Source organism: Mastigoproctus giganteus, chromosome 1 (assembly GCF_048544385.1).
Source record: "Mastigoproctus giganteus isolate SK-2022 chromosome 1, ASM4854438v1, whole genome shotgun sequence".
Taxonomy (NCBI): Eukaryota; Metazoa; Arthropoda; class Arachnida; order Uropygi; family Thelyphonidae; genus Mastigoproctus; species Mastigoproctus giganteus.
Window position 1 is genome coordinate 159,749,485 of NC_143575.1, and position 19,575 is coordinate 159,769,059.

The 19,575-nt window shown below is 35.5% G+C and overlaps 1 protein-coding gene across 1 annotated transcript in view; it reads right to left on the reverse strand.

Moving 5' to 3' along the window:
• Positions 1 to 19,575, reverse strand: part of LOC150091214 (solute carrier family 33 member 2-like) — a 79,438-nt gene that overhangs the window by 39,522 nt on the left and 20,341 nt on the right. The window contains exon 3 of the mRNA XM_090389643.1: positions 12,188 to 12,332. Within this exon, the coding sequence (XP_090245769.1) occupies positions 12,188 to 12,332 (145 nt within the window). The remainder of the gene's footprint in view (positions 1 to 12,187; positions 12,333 to 19,575) is intronic.

Sequence of the window (19,575 nt, forward strand, 5' to 3'; positions counted from 1 at the left end):
AACATTTAGGAGGCAATGTTCAAAATCAATCCATAGAAAAAGTTCTTAAGTTCATACATTTTTCAATAGCAATTGATGAGAATGAAGATACAAGCCATACAGTTAAATTACTGTAAATATAATTCTTGACTAAATGTCAAAGAGTATGGAAAGGCTGTTTAAGCACAGGTAATGCATCTCCATCATTTCTACTACCCAGGTAGTATATGCATACATTGTTTTATTATATCTCATATTGTGAATACCTTCACGAGTTGCCGAGGTATTGCACTACTTCGAATAGAAGTAGTGCAATACTTATATAGAAGATAATGCTTCTCTACCAGAGAAGACTACTGTTACTTATTCTCAGATGGGCACCACCACCAAGACAACACCGTTTCGAAGCTGGTCGGCTTCATCATTGGTGGGTGGGTAGGTACCCTGTTGCAATAATGACAACCCAGTTAGAAGTATAACTCCACAATAAGAGATGCTTGACTAAATGTTAAAGAGTATGAAAAGGCTGTTTAAGCATGGGTAATGCATTTCCATCATTTCTACCACCCAGGTAGTATGTATGCATCATTTTATTATATCTCATATTGTGAATACCTTCACAATGAGTTGCCTAGGTATTTCACTACTTTGAGCAAGTAAAGCTTCTCTGAAGAGAAGCATTACCCATGCATAAACAGTTCAATTACTAATTTATATCTGAGGTGCAAATCAAAATTTTGCAGTAACTGAAGAGCTAGTTGCATTAAAAAGCTTGAAAGATACATGTGAAAATATATTTTTGAATGTGCCAGAAGCAATTGATGGCCTCAAACTGAATTGGAATTTGCTATCAGCGGTTACGACAGATGGCACTAAAAATATGGTCGGTACTAAAATTGGGTTTGGCTTCATAAATATCTTGAGAGTAGAAATATTAAAAAAAACCAATGCAATTTCATTGTATAATTCACCTTTGTTTGTAGGTTCAGTCATGTCAACTGTAATATCAACAGTAAATTTTATTTGCAAGGCTGGTCTGAATCGTTGGCACTTCAAAAATTTTCTTGTAACAATTGAGGCTGAATATGATGATTTGGTGTACCACACTGAAGTACGATGTTTGAGTTGTAGTAACGTGTTGAAGCAATTTTTGAACTTAGGATCGAAATAGATATATTTATGAACAAAAAATTGAAACCTGTTCTGGAACTGTCAGATCTCAAATGGTTGTGGGACCTTTAAAACAGCTTACAGAAGATGACTTCCAAAATTGTTTCTATGCTTGGAAGGCACGTATGGAACAGTGTGTGCAAGACCAAGGCAATTACTTTGAAGGAGATAACTTATAAGATACAAAATATTTCATTATATTTAATTTATTGCAAAAGTCTGGTTATTTAATGGCCACCTTGTATATGATAAAAGCCTTATAGATTAATGATAGCCAAGAGGGACTTGTGCAAGACTTATCAGGAGAAATTTTTCTTAGTATGGCCTATCCTAGTTAACAGAAGAAATTTGTTTTGTAAAGGTGGAATTCATTTAAACAGAGGAGGTGCAAGAGTTTTTGCCAGTCATTGAGGAAGCCTTAAAGGTTCAAACTGCTAATCCATGGGGTTAGGGGAAAGCCACTGGAATGAGGCAGGTTAGTGACATAGGCCAAAATCACACTTGCCCTCTACCTGTGTACTTCTGTTTGATCTATAATTATGTCAGAAAAAATGAAGTAAATTCCCCAACCACCAGCAGTCACATACCACTAGGGAAAATTATGTTTAAAACAACTAAAAGGGATGTATCGGAATTGTGAAACATCAAAAAATACAGAATTTAATTTGTTTATATATGCCAGCAGTATTGTGAATAAATTAACGGAATTTGAGCCTTTGATTAATTCAATCAATGCTGACTTAACAGGACTAATGGAGACACGATACCACCAAGAGACAGGGTATGAACAACTTTATTATAGTGAATATAGTGTATTCAGGAGGGATAGATGGGGTCACAGGGGAGAGGGAGTCAAGCATCTTATCAAGAGCCCTTTGTATTCACAGTTGCATGCAATGTTGATATTATATACTTTGACTTTAGTAAAGCTTCTGATACAGTTCCCCCATGAAAATATAAACTGGAGCAAACTAGAAATAATGGCATGATTCTTTACTAAAGAGTAAAAACAGTTTCCGTATACTTGTGTGTACACTAATGCTAGGAGCATAATAAATAAATTTGATGAATATGAAGTAATGGTAAAGTCATCAAATGCAGACATTGTAGGATTATCTGACAAATGGTGTCATTTAGACATAAGGGATGCAGAATTTGAACAGGGGACTACAATGTGTACAGAATGGACAAAGAGGACTGTAGAGAAGGCAGTATGCTCTTATCCAAGAAGCACATGAAATTTAAGGCAGTGTACCAGTTGACATGGAAGGCCAGTGCAATACTGAATACGTTTGGTGTGACATATGCACCTGAAAAACAAAAATGAGAGTAGGAATGTGTTATGGGCCTAATGACTGTAATGAGTATAATGAACTACTGTATAGATAAACAGAATGGGCCAGTAAAGAGGGAATTTGTCACAAATAAAGATGGAATTTGAATCACATCACCTTAAAATGGGGGATTTAACTTTCTCCAGACAAGACTGACAAGAACTTACGGATTCGTCATTCACACAGCAGCAAAGCTTTTGTGGATTTATTAGATAACTGTTTCCTAAAGCGGCATATTAGACAGGCAATGAGAAAAGCAATACTTATAATATGATTATTAAAAGTGACCCTTCATGATGTACTAAGAATCCACAGATAAAAGACCAACTAGATGGCAGTGATTATAGCATACTGATATGGGATTTACTTAAAGAAGTAACAGTTAATGTTGAGCTTTAGAATACAGTATATTTTGATTGGTAGTGATTAATAGCGATTGGCAAGAGTAGCTCCTCCCACCCATTGCTTTGATAGGCTGCTAATTATCACTGGTTTGTATTAGAGTGAAATGCTGTTTTTCAGCCAACTGAAGCCACCAGAAATGTGATATACAGGCCAGTGACATCAGTGTAGCATGTTTATTCTATTTTTCGCTTAGTTTTCTTAAATTGGTTAGGTCAGGCAAAATGAAAATCTAGTAATAAAAAAAGGTTAGTTGATGTTAGGTTATGCCACTTTTTGGGAGGGATTCAAGCAAAAAACAGAATAAACACTAATCTAAAGAGGTTCAGCTAACCCCTTTAGATAACTTTTAACTTACCATATCTTTTAGGTTAGTCTGTTCATTCCATTTTTTGCTTGATGAAGAATGTCTCAGACTATAAAGTTTGGCAACTATACATCTTAGGGGTAGGAGGACTGATAGAGGTATATTGGCTTTCTCAGTCACTTCTAATTCATGCGATTTTCTATTCTTTAAAATTTTATACAAAAGAGGCTATGAAACAGAGTTGTAATGCGGCTTCTCTGACTAAACTTAGGTAAGTGTATGGTATCATAAGCACTTAGAATTTTGTACTTTTCACTCAAACTTAAATCTCTACATTTATGCAACATTTCTATTCCAAGAAAAAATAAATTGCAGTTCAATTCTTGATGGACACAATTACAAACTAAACTCAAGTCTATTCGGGGAAGAAGACAGTGGATACAGCACTGCTCATACGCACTGTGACATCACATCATCACTTGTGGGAAAACTTCAATTGTTTGGAGAGTGCAATTAAACACCAATAACCTCTTGTATATAGTTGTAAAAAGTTTACAATAGTGGGTTAGAGATTGCTCCTTTCCCTCAACCATATAGTCCAATAGCAAAAGCATCATTTTCTTAATTGTTCACTTGCTTTTGTAACAGTCACTCTTCAGAGTTTCCTGAAGGCTACAGACATGTGGCAAGGATTAGAAGTTAAAAAGGTACTGCTTTTATGTGACAAACAAGGTTGTAAACATTATTCAGTATGATAATCAACAAAGTTCTGACTTACACACAATTTTAGGTTGTTCTGGAAGACACATTTCTCCTAATTGAAAGATGAAAAATAATAACAAATGGCAGTTAGAGAAAGTAAAAAAAAAAAAAGAAAAAAAAAAAAGTTGGGTTAGGTTATGCCACTATTCAGAATTGATTTGAGCAAAAAAACAGAATAAACAGTAACCTAAAGGGATTGTTCCTTAATCTTTAGTATACACTACTCTTTTAGTTTTAGTGTATTCATTCGGTTTTTCACTTGAATCCCTCCCAAATAATGGCATAACCTAATGTGACCTTTTTTAACTAGCTGAACATGACAATCTAGTAAAAAAAAAAATAAGTGTTCAGATCTGGATTCTATAACTGAATCCCACTGATGCCCAAATGAAAAACATCTTAGAAGGTACAGTTTGCAAAATTTGTCAACTAGACATCTTAGGGAAGGGAGGGATGATAGAGGTATATCAGGCCACCACCAGTCAACATCCATTTACTGTCCAACTTCAAACTCACAGACCAACTTTTCATCTTCCTCGTTTATTCATTCAACTACCGTTTTCTGGAACAACCTTCCTTCATATGTATTTCCTGAAAATTACAGTCTACAGAAGTTCAAGTCTAATGTCAACAAATCTCTTCTTTTGTCTTCTCAACCTCAGGAGCGGATTAAGGTTGGTTGAGGCCCCAGGCACAGAAGAAAATATTGGACCCCTTAAAAAAAAGAGAGAGACAGGGAAAATAAAAATACATGTTAACCATTTTTTTAAATAAATAAAAAATATTATGTACTATTAATGTTTTATTTCCAATAAAATTTGAATATAATATATATATAATATAATTAATAATAATCACAAAGTTTTGAACTAATAGTTGAACTAATATGTTCAACTAATTTGTTGGGGTTTTTCGTGGGCCCTTCAGAAGTTGGGGCCCAGGGCGCACGCCCGGTGCGGCCGCCGTTAAATCCGCCTCTGCTCAACCTCCAACCCATGCATCGTACTAAGTACTATAGGTTCTAATATCTCTCATGTTTGGGGTTTACATAAAAAAAAATAATAATATATATATATATATAAAGGAATCAGCAGAATGATTGAGAGATTTATTTCCATGGAAAAACAAAACCAGGTTACAAAGTTATAAAACTAAATTTTGGGGACTAGCAAAGCTGGATTACATGAAGTTTATCTTTGGGCAGTGTATTATACATCACTGGATAAATTACATGCCCCAGTGGCTGAAGCAGATGTAAAAAAAGTTCACTTCCTGGCATCATTTAGCTATTATGATACTAATACTAAAAGGACTAACTGTATAGTAAAAAAGTATTCTTTGATTCAATCTGCCTCCACCATTAATGAAAGAGATCTTGATCTGGAAGAATATTCAGCAACTTAATGCAAAATATCCTTCCCCTTCAGTTTTAATTTGGAATTGAAGGATCTAATTCAACCCCAGTGAAATACTGAAAACTGTTTCCAAAATGTCTGAAACAGCAGAAAAGTAAAAAAATAAATCTTAGCACCAGTTGCTCTACTTATAATTAACCCTTTAAATATATCTGAGTTAAAATGATCCCCATTTAAAACATCCAACAGTACTGCTGGTTCACATGGGTTATACTATCAAACATTTGTAAACTCCTATGTTGCTATAGGCCTTGGATCTCCTCGATAACCCATCTTCATCCTGTTTTGAGTGAGATTCATTCAATTATGTCTACCCTCTTCTCTCTCCCAGACTTCTGACTTCTTCCCAATTATGGTGGAAGGTCTTCTGTCACTTGGGCTCCTCTTGATAGTTAGCTCATGTGTCTTCAATATTCTGCTCTTGCTGCATGTTCAGCCCATCTCAGTCTTTCTAATTACCTCTGTGATATCTTTTTTGTGCATATTCTTCTTTCAATTGTTGGTTATGTAGTTTTCTCTCCATTCTTTCTTAAGAACAGAGATTTTCCTTAGAATCTTGTTTTCAAAAGTCACTTAATTTCTTCATGTTTGGTTAGTATACAAGCCTCGCAGAGCTGAGCGTAGGTATAAATGGATGTTACACTAGCTAAATGAAATAGATATGTGCATCATCAAGGCACATGGCGAATGGGAGTGGTCCTCTAGGGAGCTCAGATCACAACTTCGTGATGATCTCTTCTCCAATGGAGCCATTCTCAGTCTTGCATTGTTTGGAATTATGCAAATTTACAGGAATGTGAAATAGAATGATCAAGGAGCTACATATATTCTGAATATATGCCATATCAAAAAATTTCATTACTTCATACATGTCCTTTCTATTCATTTACTTTATCTACTAAACACAACATGAATAGTCAAACTAACAGAAAACAATTTATCTGCAAAAACATCTAAACCTCCCAAATACTTTCTCATTCATTTCACAAATATGTTATCTCAATTCCACTCATTGATGTCCAAGCCCACTTACTTTTTCTGACAGAATTCCAATTATCACTTGTCTCAACCAGTGATCATCTCAGCTGTTCTAATTATTTGCTACATGATTCTTTTCACCTCAATGGTGGTACTTATGCATATGTCCACTCTGATATTCTGTCAAAGACTTAGTAATTTGAAATCCCCTCTTTTTGATCTTCTTGGCTTAAAATCTCTTTACCCCAATTCTGTAAAATTCATCTATTGCTTTTCCAACTCCAATATCACTCGAAACTCCAGTAATTGCTTTCTGACATCCATTCTCTGAAACTTGACTTTCTCCAGTCCAAATTACCAAACAGTAATTTTTATTGATTTTAATGTTCACTCCAGCTGGCTGTAATTTTCTAGTCACACAGACTCAAATGGGCGAGATGCTGAAGCTTTTGGAATAACTAATACACAGATTGTTCATTTACCTACCAGAATACTGGAAACTGCAAGATTTCTATTTTTTTCTTGGTTGGATTACTGTTTCAAATCTACTGATTTTAATGTTTGTTGAGATTGTGTCAGTGAAATTATTCTTGTAGGGATGAAATCATTTATTTCACATTCCACCTTAAAATCCTGTCCATCTAAATCTAGGTTCTCCAATAAATGTGCTAAGGCTGTTCAAGATAAGAATGTTGCACACAGCAACTGGCTTGTATCTAAATCTTCAGGTTCATTTTCTTTCTACACCAAAGACCACAAAAATTGTAAAGCAGTTATTAATCAGTCCAAATTAGATTTCAAACGGGCTAAGAGCAGAAAACTTGCTTTGTGTCCAAATGGTAGTCGATCGTTCTGGTCTCTTGCCAAAACTCCTGGCTGCAACTTTTGCCTCTGTAATCCCACCTCAGCTAAAGATAAAACCGACTTGCTAGCCTCCTGCAATTCATCTAACTCTTGTGTTAATATTCTTGGTAAACCACCTCCTAACATTCCCAATACACTACACTCAATGTCTCCTGTGGTTTTCAGTGAAAAGGATGTCAGAAGAATTTTACACAATCTTCATGCTGTTGTTGTTGTTTGGTTTTTAGGAGCATTAGCAACTAAGGCCATATTGCTCTGGAGTTATGCGGTGGTCATTCTCTAACCTTTCTGCATTCTCCATATTTAGCGTTCACGGGCTCGAACCCCGGTCTAATTAAGAAGCGTGTGCTATGCACTGCTGCTCCTGCCCACCTGGCTACAGAGGCACCACAATCACTATCTTGATGCCAGGAAAGCTCCAGGTCTTGATGGTATTTCTCCATTTGTTCTCAAAAACTGTGTCCCTGAGCTTACTTCTGTTTTGTTTTCTTATTCTACTGGTCTTTTTCTCTCTGCTTGGAAAATTGCTCATTTCCAACCAGTTTCTAAAATGGGTGAGAGATCCCTCCCATCCAGTTACTGTCCCACTGCAATTACTTCTATTCTTTCTAAAGTAATGGGTAAATCCATTAACTATCAACTAAACTATCTTGAAACCTTCCTTGTGATCAATGATCACAAATATGGATTCTGTCAGTGTTGATCTATTGGTGATATTCTGGCTTATGTTACCCATCTATGGACAAATTCAATGGAAAGGTTTAGTGAAACACAATCAAAAGCCATTGAAATGTTGCTCTTGACATTTCAATGGCTTTTAATTGTGTTTGACATAAAGGTCTTTAAGATATTGCTATCATCAGCAAAACTGTGGATAGTTTTGCTGATGATAGCAATGATTTCAACCTTTCTAAAACTCAGTCCTGTCTTATATCTCGCAAAAAGAATTCTTACTCTCAAAATTGAGAGTAGGAATGTGTTATAGGCCTAATGACTCTGATAAGTATAATAAGGGACTGTACAGGGAAATAGAGTGGGCCAATAAATCAGAGAGTCTTATAATGGGGGATTTTAATTTCCCAGATATTGACTGGATTTTGTGAGTTGGTCACTCACACACTAGCAAGGCTTTTGTGGATTTATTGGATGATTGTTTTCTACATCAGCAAGTTCGGAAGGCAACTAGAGGGGAGTAATACTCTTGATCTGATTATCAGTAGTGATTCTTCATGCATTAAGAATCTGCAGATAAAGGAACCACTAGGTAGCAATGATTACGGTGTGCTGAAGTGGGATTTACTCAAAGAGGTAACTACCATCAGGGATAAAGGGAAGGGTTTTTGCTTTTGTAAAGGTGACTACGGTGGTCTGAGACAGTATTTAAATTCTATACGGTGGGACCAACTGATGTTGTTACCAACAGCAAATTCAAAATGGGAAGCATTCAAAGAAATTATCTTGGAAGCTACTAGGCTTTACATACCAACTAAGAAATATTGTTCAAGGTTTAGGCCTAAAAGGATGTCAAATAAACTAATGAGACATGTGGCAGAGAAGAAAAATGCATGGGATACATATAAATTAATGGGTGACATGGAAGCCTATGATAGATATAAACTGGTCTGAACCAAGGCACAAAGGAGATTTGGAGGCAGGCAAAGGCAGATTATGAGAAATCCTTGGCAAAGGATGCAAAGAAAAACAAAGAGTTCTTTACATATGTAAACTCTAGAAGGAAAGGGATGAATCAGATTGGTCCACTGGATATTGATAGTTCAACTGTTGATGATCCTGCTCAGGTGGCTAACAAACTAAATGAGTATTTTGCATCTACATTCACCCATGAGGAGTTATTCAGGGAGGGGAATGCCAGAGGTGAGTTAAATGCTGGCAGTGAGCTGAATGATTTTGTAATAACTGAGAGGAAAGTGGAGGAGAAATTATTGAAGATAAACAGAAGAAAGGCACCCGGGGTGGATGGGATCTATCCAGTTATATTAAAGGAGGCAGCAAAGGAAGTAAGCAAACCCTTAGCCATAATTATGAGAGCTTCTTTGGACTCAGGAGAGGTACCCATGGACTGGAGATGCGCAAATGTGACCCCAATTCACAAAAGAGGATCAAAGGGCAACACAAGTAATTATTGACCTGTTAGTTTAACTTCTGTTTCAGGAAAATTAATGGGGGCACTGGTTAAAGAAGCCCTGCAGGATCATCTAGACAAGACTTCAGTTACAGCTCTGACACAGCATGGTTTTGTTTAGGGAAAGTCTTGCCTGACCAATTTGATTGAATACGATGATGTGGTCACAAAGGAACTGGATGCAGGGAATAACTTTGATATCATATATTTGGATCTTAGAAAGGCTTTTGATACTGTTGCACATGGAAGACTGCTGCACAAATTGGAGCAGTGTGGCACTGGAGGCAAATTGCTGCTATGGATAAAGGGATGGTTGAGTGGGAGAAGACAGAGTGGTAATCAATGGACACTGCTCATCGTGGACTAATGTTATTAGTGGAGTCCCTCAGGGTTCAGTATTGGGTCCATTGTTGTTTTCTGTATTTATAAATGATATTCATGATGGTATATCAAGCTTAATGTCCAAGTTTGCAGACGATACAGGGTTGTTAAGGATACTAATGACAGTACGGTGCTGCAACAGGATCTAGAAAAGTTGAGAAGATGGGCTGAGTGGTGGCAAATGAAGTTTAACCTTGACAAATGTAAAGTACTGCATATGGGAAGCAGCAACACCAGAGTCACGTATCAACTCTGTGGTACTACACTGACAGTGGTAGAGAACGAAAAGGACCTGGGGGGGGGGGGTAACTGTGCAGGCAGATATGAAGTTTTCTGAGCAGTGCAGACGGTCTGCAAGAGTAGCTCATAGCATCTTGTCAATGATATACAGGAATTTTTCTAGCAGGGATAAGGAGGTGATTATCCCCTTATATAAGGCAATGGTCAGGCCACACCTTGAGTACTGTATAAAGGTCTGGAGGCCTCATTTTAAGAAGGATGTAGAGCTGTTGGAACAAGTACAGAGAAGGGCAACAAGATTAGTGAATGGAACAAAGGGTTGCTCTTACGAAGAAAGGCTTAAATTTTGCAAATTACAGAAAACTGCGAGGTAATTTGCAAAAAACTGCAAATTACCTCGCAGGTGCCTGGAGATTAGGCACCTGTGAGGTGATCTGATTGAGGTGTATAAAGCCTTGAATGGTTTAAGCATGCTCAATGCTGACAGAATTCTTCCTCTTGCTCAGAATAATCATTTGAGAGGGAATAAATTCAAATTGAGGAAAGACAGATGTAGGATGGATGTGTGGAAGTTTGCCTTTAGCCAGCAGGTGGTTGGTTGGTGGAACAGACTTCCATCCTTTGTTGTGGACGTTGATAGCCTAAATAAATTTAAGGCTGAGCTGGACAGGAACTTGGAATGAACGGAGGGGTGAAATGGGAACATGTTTTTTTTTTTTTTTAGCTGATGCTGCATAAGCTTGCTTTCCTGCATCATACGCCTCTACTAATGCTAATAAATTAGACTAATGTACACAGTGCATTATATTTCAGGCAGGCTAAATTTTTTACTTAAATTAACTGGAATGTTTTCCTTTTTTTCTGCAATTACCAGAAGTGAAAAGAACGTAGTTATCTTTTTATCAATTAATTATAACGCTTATAACTTCATAGAACATTTAATAAAACTGTACAGTTTCACATTCTCTAAACTTGGCCATTCAGTTTAATTATAATTGAATATTTACTACTTATACTTTATATAATTTTCAACCTTTTCTTCTTCTTTCACCCCCCCCCCCCAACATGTTCGTGAGTCTTACATAAACTGTCCTTCAGAGAGCCCATGAATAAGATGCATGTACAGACTGTTTCAAGCTAACGATACTGCATTAAACCTGCAATTAATCTATGAATTTCTTTTTACAAACAAATTACAGTATATGGAAAATATAAAATTTCATAAAATCCATCCACTGGGAGTTGAGTTGTTACATGCAAGCAGACAAATGGAAAATGTGACGAAGACAAGTGCTTGCATATAAATATGCAACATTTATATGCAAGATTTCCCCTTCATGAACCTATGCTATGATCCATTAAGGACAATATTCCTATAAAGATGGTCCTATATTGTGTCCGTAATCAGAGACCCCATGATCTTAACCACCAATAGCCAAACTTACTGGTCTACAGTTGCTGTCACATATTTCAAACCTCCTTTACGAACTGGAGGATGATCCCTCAGTTCTGGGGGAACATCCCAGAGTCTAATAATAATCTCATTAACATTCCCAATGGGATGATGGGAAAATGGAATTAAACATGAAATATAGTCTCCTAATAGCTAGTTCATATTTTCATGTACGACCATAAATAAAGGCTGCTGTAAAAGATTATGCATATAAGACTTCATTTTCTTCACACCACATATTAGAAGGCTGAGAGGACAGAAGATACTTGTTGATATCAGACTAATTTCTGTAAACAGTATACTACAAAGACTGAGACTAGAGACAGGCCAACATACAAATGCAAATTTTTTTGATCAGCTCATGCATTATGTATTGATTACCAAACTTGCAAGACAAAATCTGGGGAAAAAAAAAATTAATGACAAATAACAGAATACAAAGAACTGAACATCCAGGAGCAGCAAATAAATAGTGATACAGCATGGCAGTTCACTGGAAAAAAAAAATTAGTGTTTTATATGGCACCACAGCTTTTCCTATTTACACTTTTTTTTTTTTTTTTTTTTTTTTTTTATTATTATATCTAATATCTTACTTTGGATAACCAAGGTGGACAATTGTAACTCTGGTATATTAAAAATATATTTATTTTTAACAGAAATCCAGGTGACTTTCATTAAATGAATTTATACTTTTGTACAAGATTTAATCTCCATTCTGATATTATTATCACTTATTAAATTAGTAGTTAAGTTAACCTTTGTGACAAAAGTACTCCTCCTATAGCAGAACCTGCTAGTGACACAACTTGTCCAATAAACCCATTCCAGAGCCCAAGATCTTGTTGAGACACTCCATGGTCCAGCAGAAACATAGGAAATGTAGACAGAACTCCTCTTTCTCCTGAATGTGATCAATATTTATTAAAATTGTTAACAGGTTAAATTGAATACAGACTATAACAAATTATGGTTTGTAAATGTGTCAACAGGATCTTCAATCTTAAGTAGTCTTTATATAATTTCAGGTCCATATTTTTTCTGCTAAATTTCAGTATTAACCACTTACATTAATAAGGAATGGGAATGTGACTTTGGCCATAGGTGCTGAATGAAGTTAATGAAAAGACTTAGAATAAGTGAATTTATAATTCATATCAAAAATATTACTACAACTATTATATTGATCAGTTATTATAAAATCCAGAAAGATTTGTGAATAATAATTATTTTAAAATAGAATTATAATTATATTTTAGTTAATATTAAAACTGAGTGAAAAAAAAAACCCTTGAAAGTCAGAAATATAATCCATAACAAAATTCTTTTTGATGCCTGGGAGAGGGGGAACATCTTTCAATTATAAAAGCATATTATACTTCTGCATTACTTGCAAATGTTTAGAGGAATCCCACAGGAATTTTTGGCTGGTGCAGCTTAAGCCTCAGGCTTCCTTGCACCATGTAGCTAATAATAATGTGCTCTAAAGATGAAACAATACAGTGGAAACCCCCACTCCACTTTATATTAATCCGTTCCCAAGACACCATTGTATCATGAAAATATAATGTGAACCCAATAACACATTGTTTTTGGTAATTCGTTGTTCCAAGACTCCGGAAGTTGCAATTTTTGCTACATAACTAAGCTATTTATCTCTCTAAAATGTGATTTTTATAATGGAAATTGTAAAAAGGTAAACTGCACCCCAAATTATCAATACACTGCAGGATGGAAGCCTCTTCAACAATTCATGTTGAGGGAACTGGACCATAATCTGCCACGCTGGTCCAGTGCGGGTTGGCAGATAGACTGTATTTAGCATTCAGGAGTTTGAACCCCGGTCTACTCAAACAGTGTGTGCTACTACACTATCGCTCCTGACCACTGGGCTATAGATGCACATGGAAATTGTACATATTGATTAAAAAAAATTGATTAAAACTAATATATTGATTAAAGCACAACACAAAAAGTCACTTCAACTAAAGGATGCAAAAACAAAACACACATGGCCAACAAGTTTACAAAGGTTGTAAACTTTTGTTATTGGCTGAGAGGAAGGACCATGTGGTCCCATTGGAGACAATCATAAGGCAAGTTGTAAAGTGAAATAAGTAGGTGCCTCTTAACGTGGTCACTGGCTAGTAGAATCAGCCGCCAGTGGAATGCAGTACACTTACATCATTATCGTATGTTCGGTTATAAGAATCAATTTTGAATGCCTTTGTGATATTTCTGGAGATCATGACCATAAAAAAATAAAAACAATTTGCAGTTTCTGGTTTATTGGGCTTTTCTCTTAAGGCAATCCATTATAAACGAGTACCGATAGCTGGAATTCTGTGGGTTTTTACGTGATTATGGTGAAATGTGTTTTCCCCTTCCATGGAATATTCAATAAAATTACAAAAAACATAAATAAAATTTCAGAATCTTCTCTCATTCCTATTTCTTTAAATTTTTGTAAACTTGTTACTCCGTATCTCACTTGCATGTATCGTTTTAGTTGCGATTTTATGCATGCCATGTTCTTCATTATTGATTGCTTATCTTTTTTTTTTTTTTTACTGTTTTAAATTGTACAAGAAAAATATAAAAATAAATGTCAGTGAACAGAAATATCAATTAGCAGGTATGCATTACAATAGCAATTAAGCTATGTACATAGGCATAAATTTATTTTTATTGTGCTAACCTGTGGAAAATATTCTCCTGATTTTCACGTATCATTTAATTTTGTTAATTGGCAAGGTTATTTTGTTAATTGGCAAGGTAATAAAAGTGAAATTTGTGCTTTATGTCTTTATTTTTTTAGCCTGTGGATAATATTCCTTCTATTTTCGCTTATCAGAATCGCTGTTTAATAGAACTAAAATTCTATTCACAAACGGGATCACAATAACTGGCACTTACCACATATCATATAGTGAACCAATCAAAGCAGGGGCCCACTGTACTTATAAAAGAGAAAATAAGGATTAATATATAAAATATTTACATTAATATATCTAAGGAACAATTAAGCAGTATTGCGATAAAATAAATCAGGTGCCAAAGGCTTTCCTCAATCTTTATGCATTAAATTTGATGGTTTCATTCATAAGGTCATTGGAACATTTACAGGATGAAGTAGCATTCTTAACACACACTTTAATTAATGTTTGTTTGTTGTTTGGGGCTCACATCTGGTGAGTATGAGCTTGGCATACCCAGGGTCCTGAGCTGGATATCATCATTCTTCTCTTTCTTGGCGATTCCCTTCTACTTCTCTCTCTCTATATATATAAGCCTCAGGCTTCCTTGCACCATATAGCTAATAATAACTAAGGCCATATTGCTCCGGGGATATGTGGTGGTCATTCCCTGACCTTTCCGCATCTTCTGTATTTGGTGGTCACTGGCTCGAACCCCGGTCTAATCAAGAAGCATGTGCTATGCACCGCTCCTGCCCACCTGGCTATGGAGGCACCATTTAATTAATGCAAGGTGTTAAATTATATTCCAGTCAAATTTTTCAAGAAAATATAAGTAATTTTTAGTATGATTGATTATAGCCATAAATTACAAAACCTTTTAAATGAATTGTTTACATATTTTTCTATATTAATACATATTTTTATATGAATTACATAATTTTCTTAGATATAATTTGGGCACTCAATCATAGTGAAGCAAATTTGAGGTGTGTGTAAAATCACAATAATTTTAAATAATTCACAAATTGACAAATTACTCAGATATTCTTTCAACATTTACATTATATGCTAGAATGCAAACAAAAAACTAGAGTGGTTCCCAGCCAGATCTAGCAGTGACCTCCTCTGGGCAAATGTCAGCCCCCCACCCCAATAATTTTTTGTAATGCAAAAAAAGGATTTTTGTGAAAATGGGAATTTATGATAAGCTAAAATTTTACCACCGAAATTGCTTTATTAACATTTTTAATGCAAATACACTCTTTTTGAGATGTTTATCATTACTGAGACATATCTACTTGCTACATTGGAATAACACATATTTTTAAAATTGTAAATATATAGGATTTTATTTATCTTTTAAACACAACTTTGTCAATTGTGAGTTGTTCTTGTTATTTGGTTTTTAGGAGCATTAGCAACTAAGGCCATATTGCTCCGGGATATGCGGTGGTCATTCCCTGACCTTTCCGTATCTTCCGTATTTGGTGGTGACTGGCTCGAACCCCGGTCTAATCAAGAAGAGTGTGCTACGCACTGCTGCTCCTTCCCACCTGGCTACGGAGGCGCGTCAATTCTGAGACAAATTACTTAGAACACAATGTAATTTACTATTGACATCAGTCAATTTGTTTCTTGCTTTACATTTAATTGACACTAAACTAGAAAATAAAGTTCACAAAAATAAGTAGTGGGAAAAAACTACTAGGGAATTCACTTACAATAAAATCAGATATGTTTACCAACCAAGGAAAAAAGCATAACTAACACTAAAGACTGACTGCATGGAAATACATAGTGTGAAAATATACAGTGAATCTTAGAATTTTTATTGCAGAAATTTAATATCTTGGATCTTAATGACTCATTCCACACAGGTGTACAAATTGAGGCTTATATAGTTAAACACAGATCAATACTTAAATTAAAAATCTGTTCCAGATATCTTTTCAAATGTTCACCTCAATGTTTACATTGCATAATTGTTGGATTGACTATTCCAATATAGTATAGTCAAGGATTGAGAAAATGAGAAAAATAATTGAACTAGTGAAGGCTGCTCATGACCCCTCCTCCCTGGGAGTTGCAACCCTATGCTAAAGAACAACTGAACTAGATAATTTAAGGTCTTCTCTTGAAATACAAACTTTGAAAGAAGGAAAAAAAAAAAAAAAAATGCCCACTGACAGTAAGGTCTCTTAAGACATCACCATTCCTCCCTTTCTTCTAATTTTAAAATTCAATAATTAATAATATTATTCCCATATTTGGTACTTTCTCTCAAACTAATGTAGTTTTTAAAAGCATCCAATCCATATATTTGAATCACTTATTAATGGAAGTTTGTTCCACCAATCAACCACCCTCTGGCTGAAGGCAAACCTCCACACATCTGTCCTGCCTTCCTTAATTTGCTTGCTCCAACTACACACACGTAGTCGGAGCAAGAAGAAGAACAGTATCAACATTCAGCTTGCTGAATCCATTCAAATCCTTTGCCTCAATCAGATCCCTCCCAAGTGTCTAGTCTCCAGATAATGCAATTTGCAGAACTGAAGTCTTTCTTGGTACGACCACCCTTTCACTCGATTCACCAATCTCGCTACCCTTCTCTGCACCTGCTCCAGCAGATCTACATTGTTCCTTTAAAATGAGGCCTACAACCTGTATGCAGCCTAACCAGTGGCTTGTACAATAGCATAATCACCTCCTTATCTCTGCTATGCAAGTTCCTGTATATCGTTAAAAAAATCCATGAGTTGTTCTGACAGCCAGTCTGCATTGCTCAGATCTTAATATCTGACTCAAGTTATTTTTCCACTACCCTAAATTTACTACAACAGTTAGTACATTAATCGAGGATTACTATAACCCATCTGCTGTATCTATCATTTGTCAATGTTATATGAATAACTTCAAATAACTTTCTCAGCCTATCTGCCTAACTTTTTTTGGCGGTAGATTACTTCTGTCAATAACAGAAGTACAACCCTTCCAACCTATAATCTGCTAGCTTAGACATTAATCGTGATACACCTTTAACATCACTAACAAATAAAAAAAAAAAATTAAAAAATTAACCCAGCAGTGAACCCTCAGTGGATCCTCTAATGACATTAGTCCATGAAGAGCAGGTGTCCTTTAATAACCACTCTCTGTCATCTAGCACTCAACCATCCTTTATCCAGAACAGTAATGTACTGAATAAAAATTGCCCTTAATGCCACACCATTCCAATTTGCACAGGAGTCCTTTATGTAGGAATAGTTTCAGAAAGAGGAAAACCTGAAATCCAAGTATATGATATCAAAATTATTTTTTGCATCCAGTTCCTTTGTTACTGCATCACAGCATTCAATCAGACTGGTGAGACAATATCTCCCCTTAACAAATCCATGCTGTGAATGAAGTATAACTGCATTCCTGTCTAGATGATCCTGCATTACTTCTTTAACCAGAGACTCCATTATTTTCCCTTGAACAGAAGTAAAGCTAACTGGTCTATAATTACTCATGTCACCCTTTGATCCTCCTTTGTGAATTGAGGATTTTCACATCTCCAGTCTCCATAGGGACTTACCGCAAATCCAAAAATGCTCTCATAATTAAGCCCAAGGTTTTTTTTTTTTTATCTTCTTCTTCTTGTCACGCAAGAATTTTAGGCTTGCCACATTTTATTCAGTACCCACTCGTATGTTCTTCGATCAAAGTAAGATATATGCAGTATTCTCTTGTAACACCACATTTCAAATGCCTCAATTTTCTTCCTGTCAACCTTTTCAGATTCCATCCTTCACATCCATAAGTGGCAACAGGAAAAATTAACAAATCAATGATTCTCATTCCATCTTTAGGGGAATGATCTTGATCTCTCCATAATTTCATCAGATTAATGACTAACATTTTATAAATTGCCTGTTGTCTCTTTACATCATTTGAGCAGTCACCACTTTTATTTATTCTTGACCCAAGCTAACCATCATCAACTTCTTTAATATTTTGTCCATTAAACTTCACTTTACTGAAACCAAGATTATCACCCGTCACCATAATTTTAGTTTTACACACATTCAGAAACAGTCCTTTTTTCTTACTTGCTTCAATGTACTCTCCCCAGAGAGTCTTTAAGATTTGGAATTGCAAATTAGCACAGTATCATCTGCATGACAAAGGTTGTTTATCTTCAGTCCCCCAATTTTGATGCCGGTGCCTAAATCTTCCAAAGCTTCAAGCATGATATCTTCAACATAAAAATTAAAAAGGTGAGGTGAAAAAAAAACCCTGCCTAATACCTTTACCAATTTTGAAAAATTCGGTGTTTCCCATGTTGGTTCTCCCATAGGAAACACTGACTTTCTGATATAGCAGCCTAATCAACTGAGTTATGTGGATTGGAAATCCTATATTAGTCATTGTTTCCCATAGTCTCTCATGTTGAACACAATCAGATGCTTTTGAATAATCTAAAAAACACAAAACAACTGGAACATTGAATTCCTTGCATTTTTCAATAATCAGTCTTAGACTTAAGATCTGATCTCTGGTTCCTCTGTCCCTTCTGAAACCTACCTGCTCATCTGGCATTTCTTCAAGTTTTCTTGAAATTCTGTTTAGTATGATTTTAAGATGAATCAATTATCCATGAGAAATTAGGCTAACAGTCCTGTAATTTGAGCAAATTTTCAGATCTCTTTTTTTGTTAAGGGAATAAAAATTGATTTCTTCCAATCTGATGGCCACTGTCCTATTTCCCAAATTTTTACAATTATTTTATGAAAACACTTTGCACCCTTCACAGCTGTAGCTTTAATCAATTCAGCTGGGATTTCATCAATTCCAGGTGACTTGTCACATGTCAGATCTCTGATGGCTTTTTCGACTTCTTACTTCAGTGGAACTGGTTCCTGATCACACTCTTGAAAACAGGGTTGTAGATTATTAGTGTCAGAAGGTGCTATGAAGAGCTGCTCACAGTATTCTTTCCACCTTCCTTTAATTGTGTTCTCCTCTTAAAATTTTGCCCTTGGAGTCCTTAATTACATTAAGTTTTGGACAGAACTTTTGTCTTAAGGACTTAACATCATACAATTTTCTTAGTGTTGCTCTTAGTGTTTGTTGTGGTATTCAATTTCTTTACACATTCAAATGCTTGATAACTTTTCTCAGTTCTTGATACTTTTTGTTTCCATGTATACCCGTTTGCAGTTCTTTGTTTGATCCTCCTCTTCTTACCTCTTTTGCTATAATCCAATTATAGCAAAGGAGGTAAGCTTATTATAATTGGATAGATCCATCCACCCCAAGTGCATTTTTTTTTTATGTTAAGCTTCAACAATTTCTCTTCCACTTTCCTCTCAGATATAACAAAATCATTTAGCTCCCTATTCACGTTTGATAAACTTTAACATCCTCTTCCCTAAGAAATTCTTCATATTTGAATATAGATAC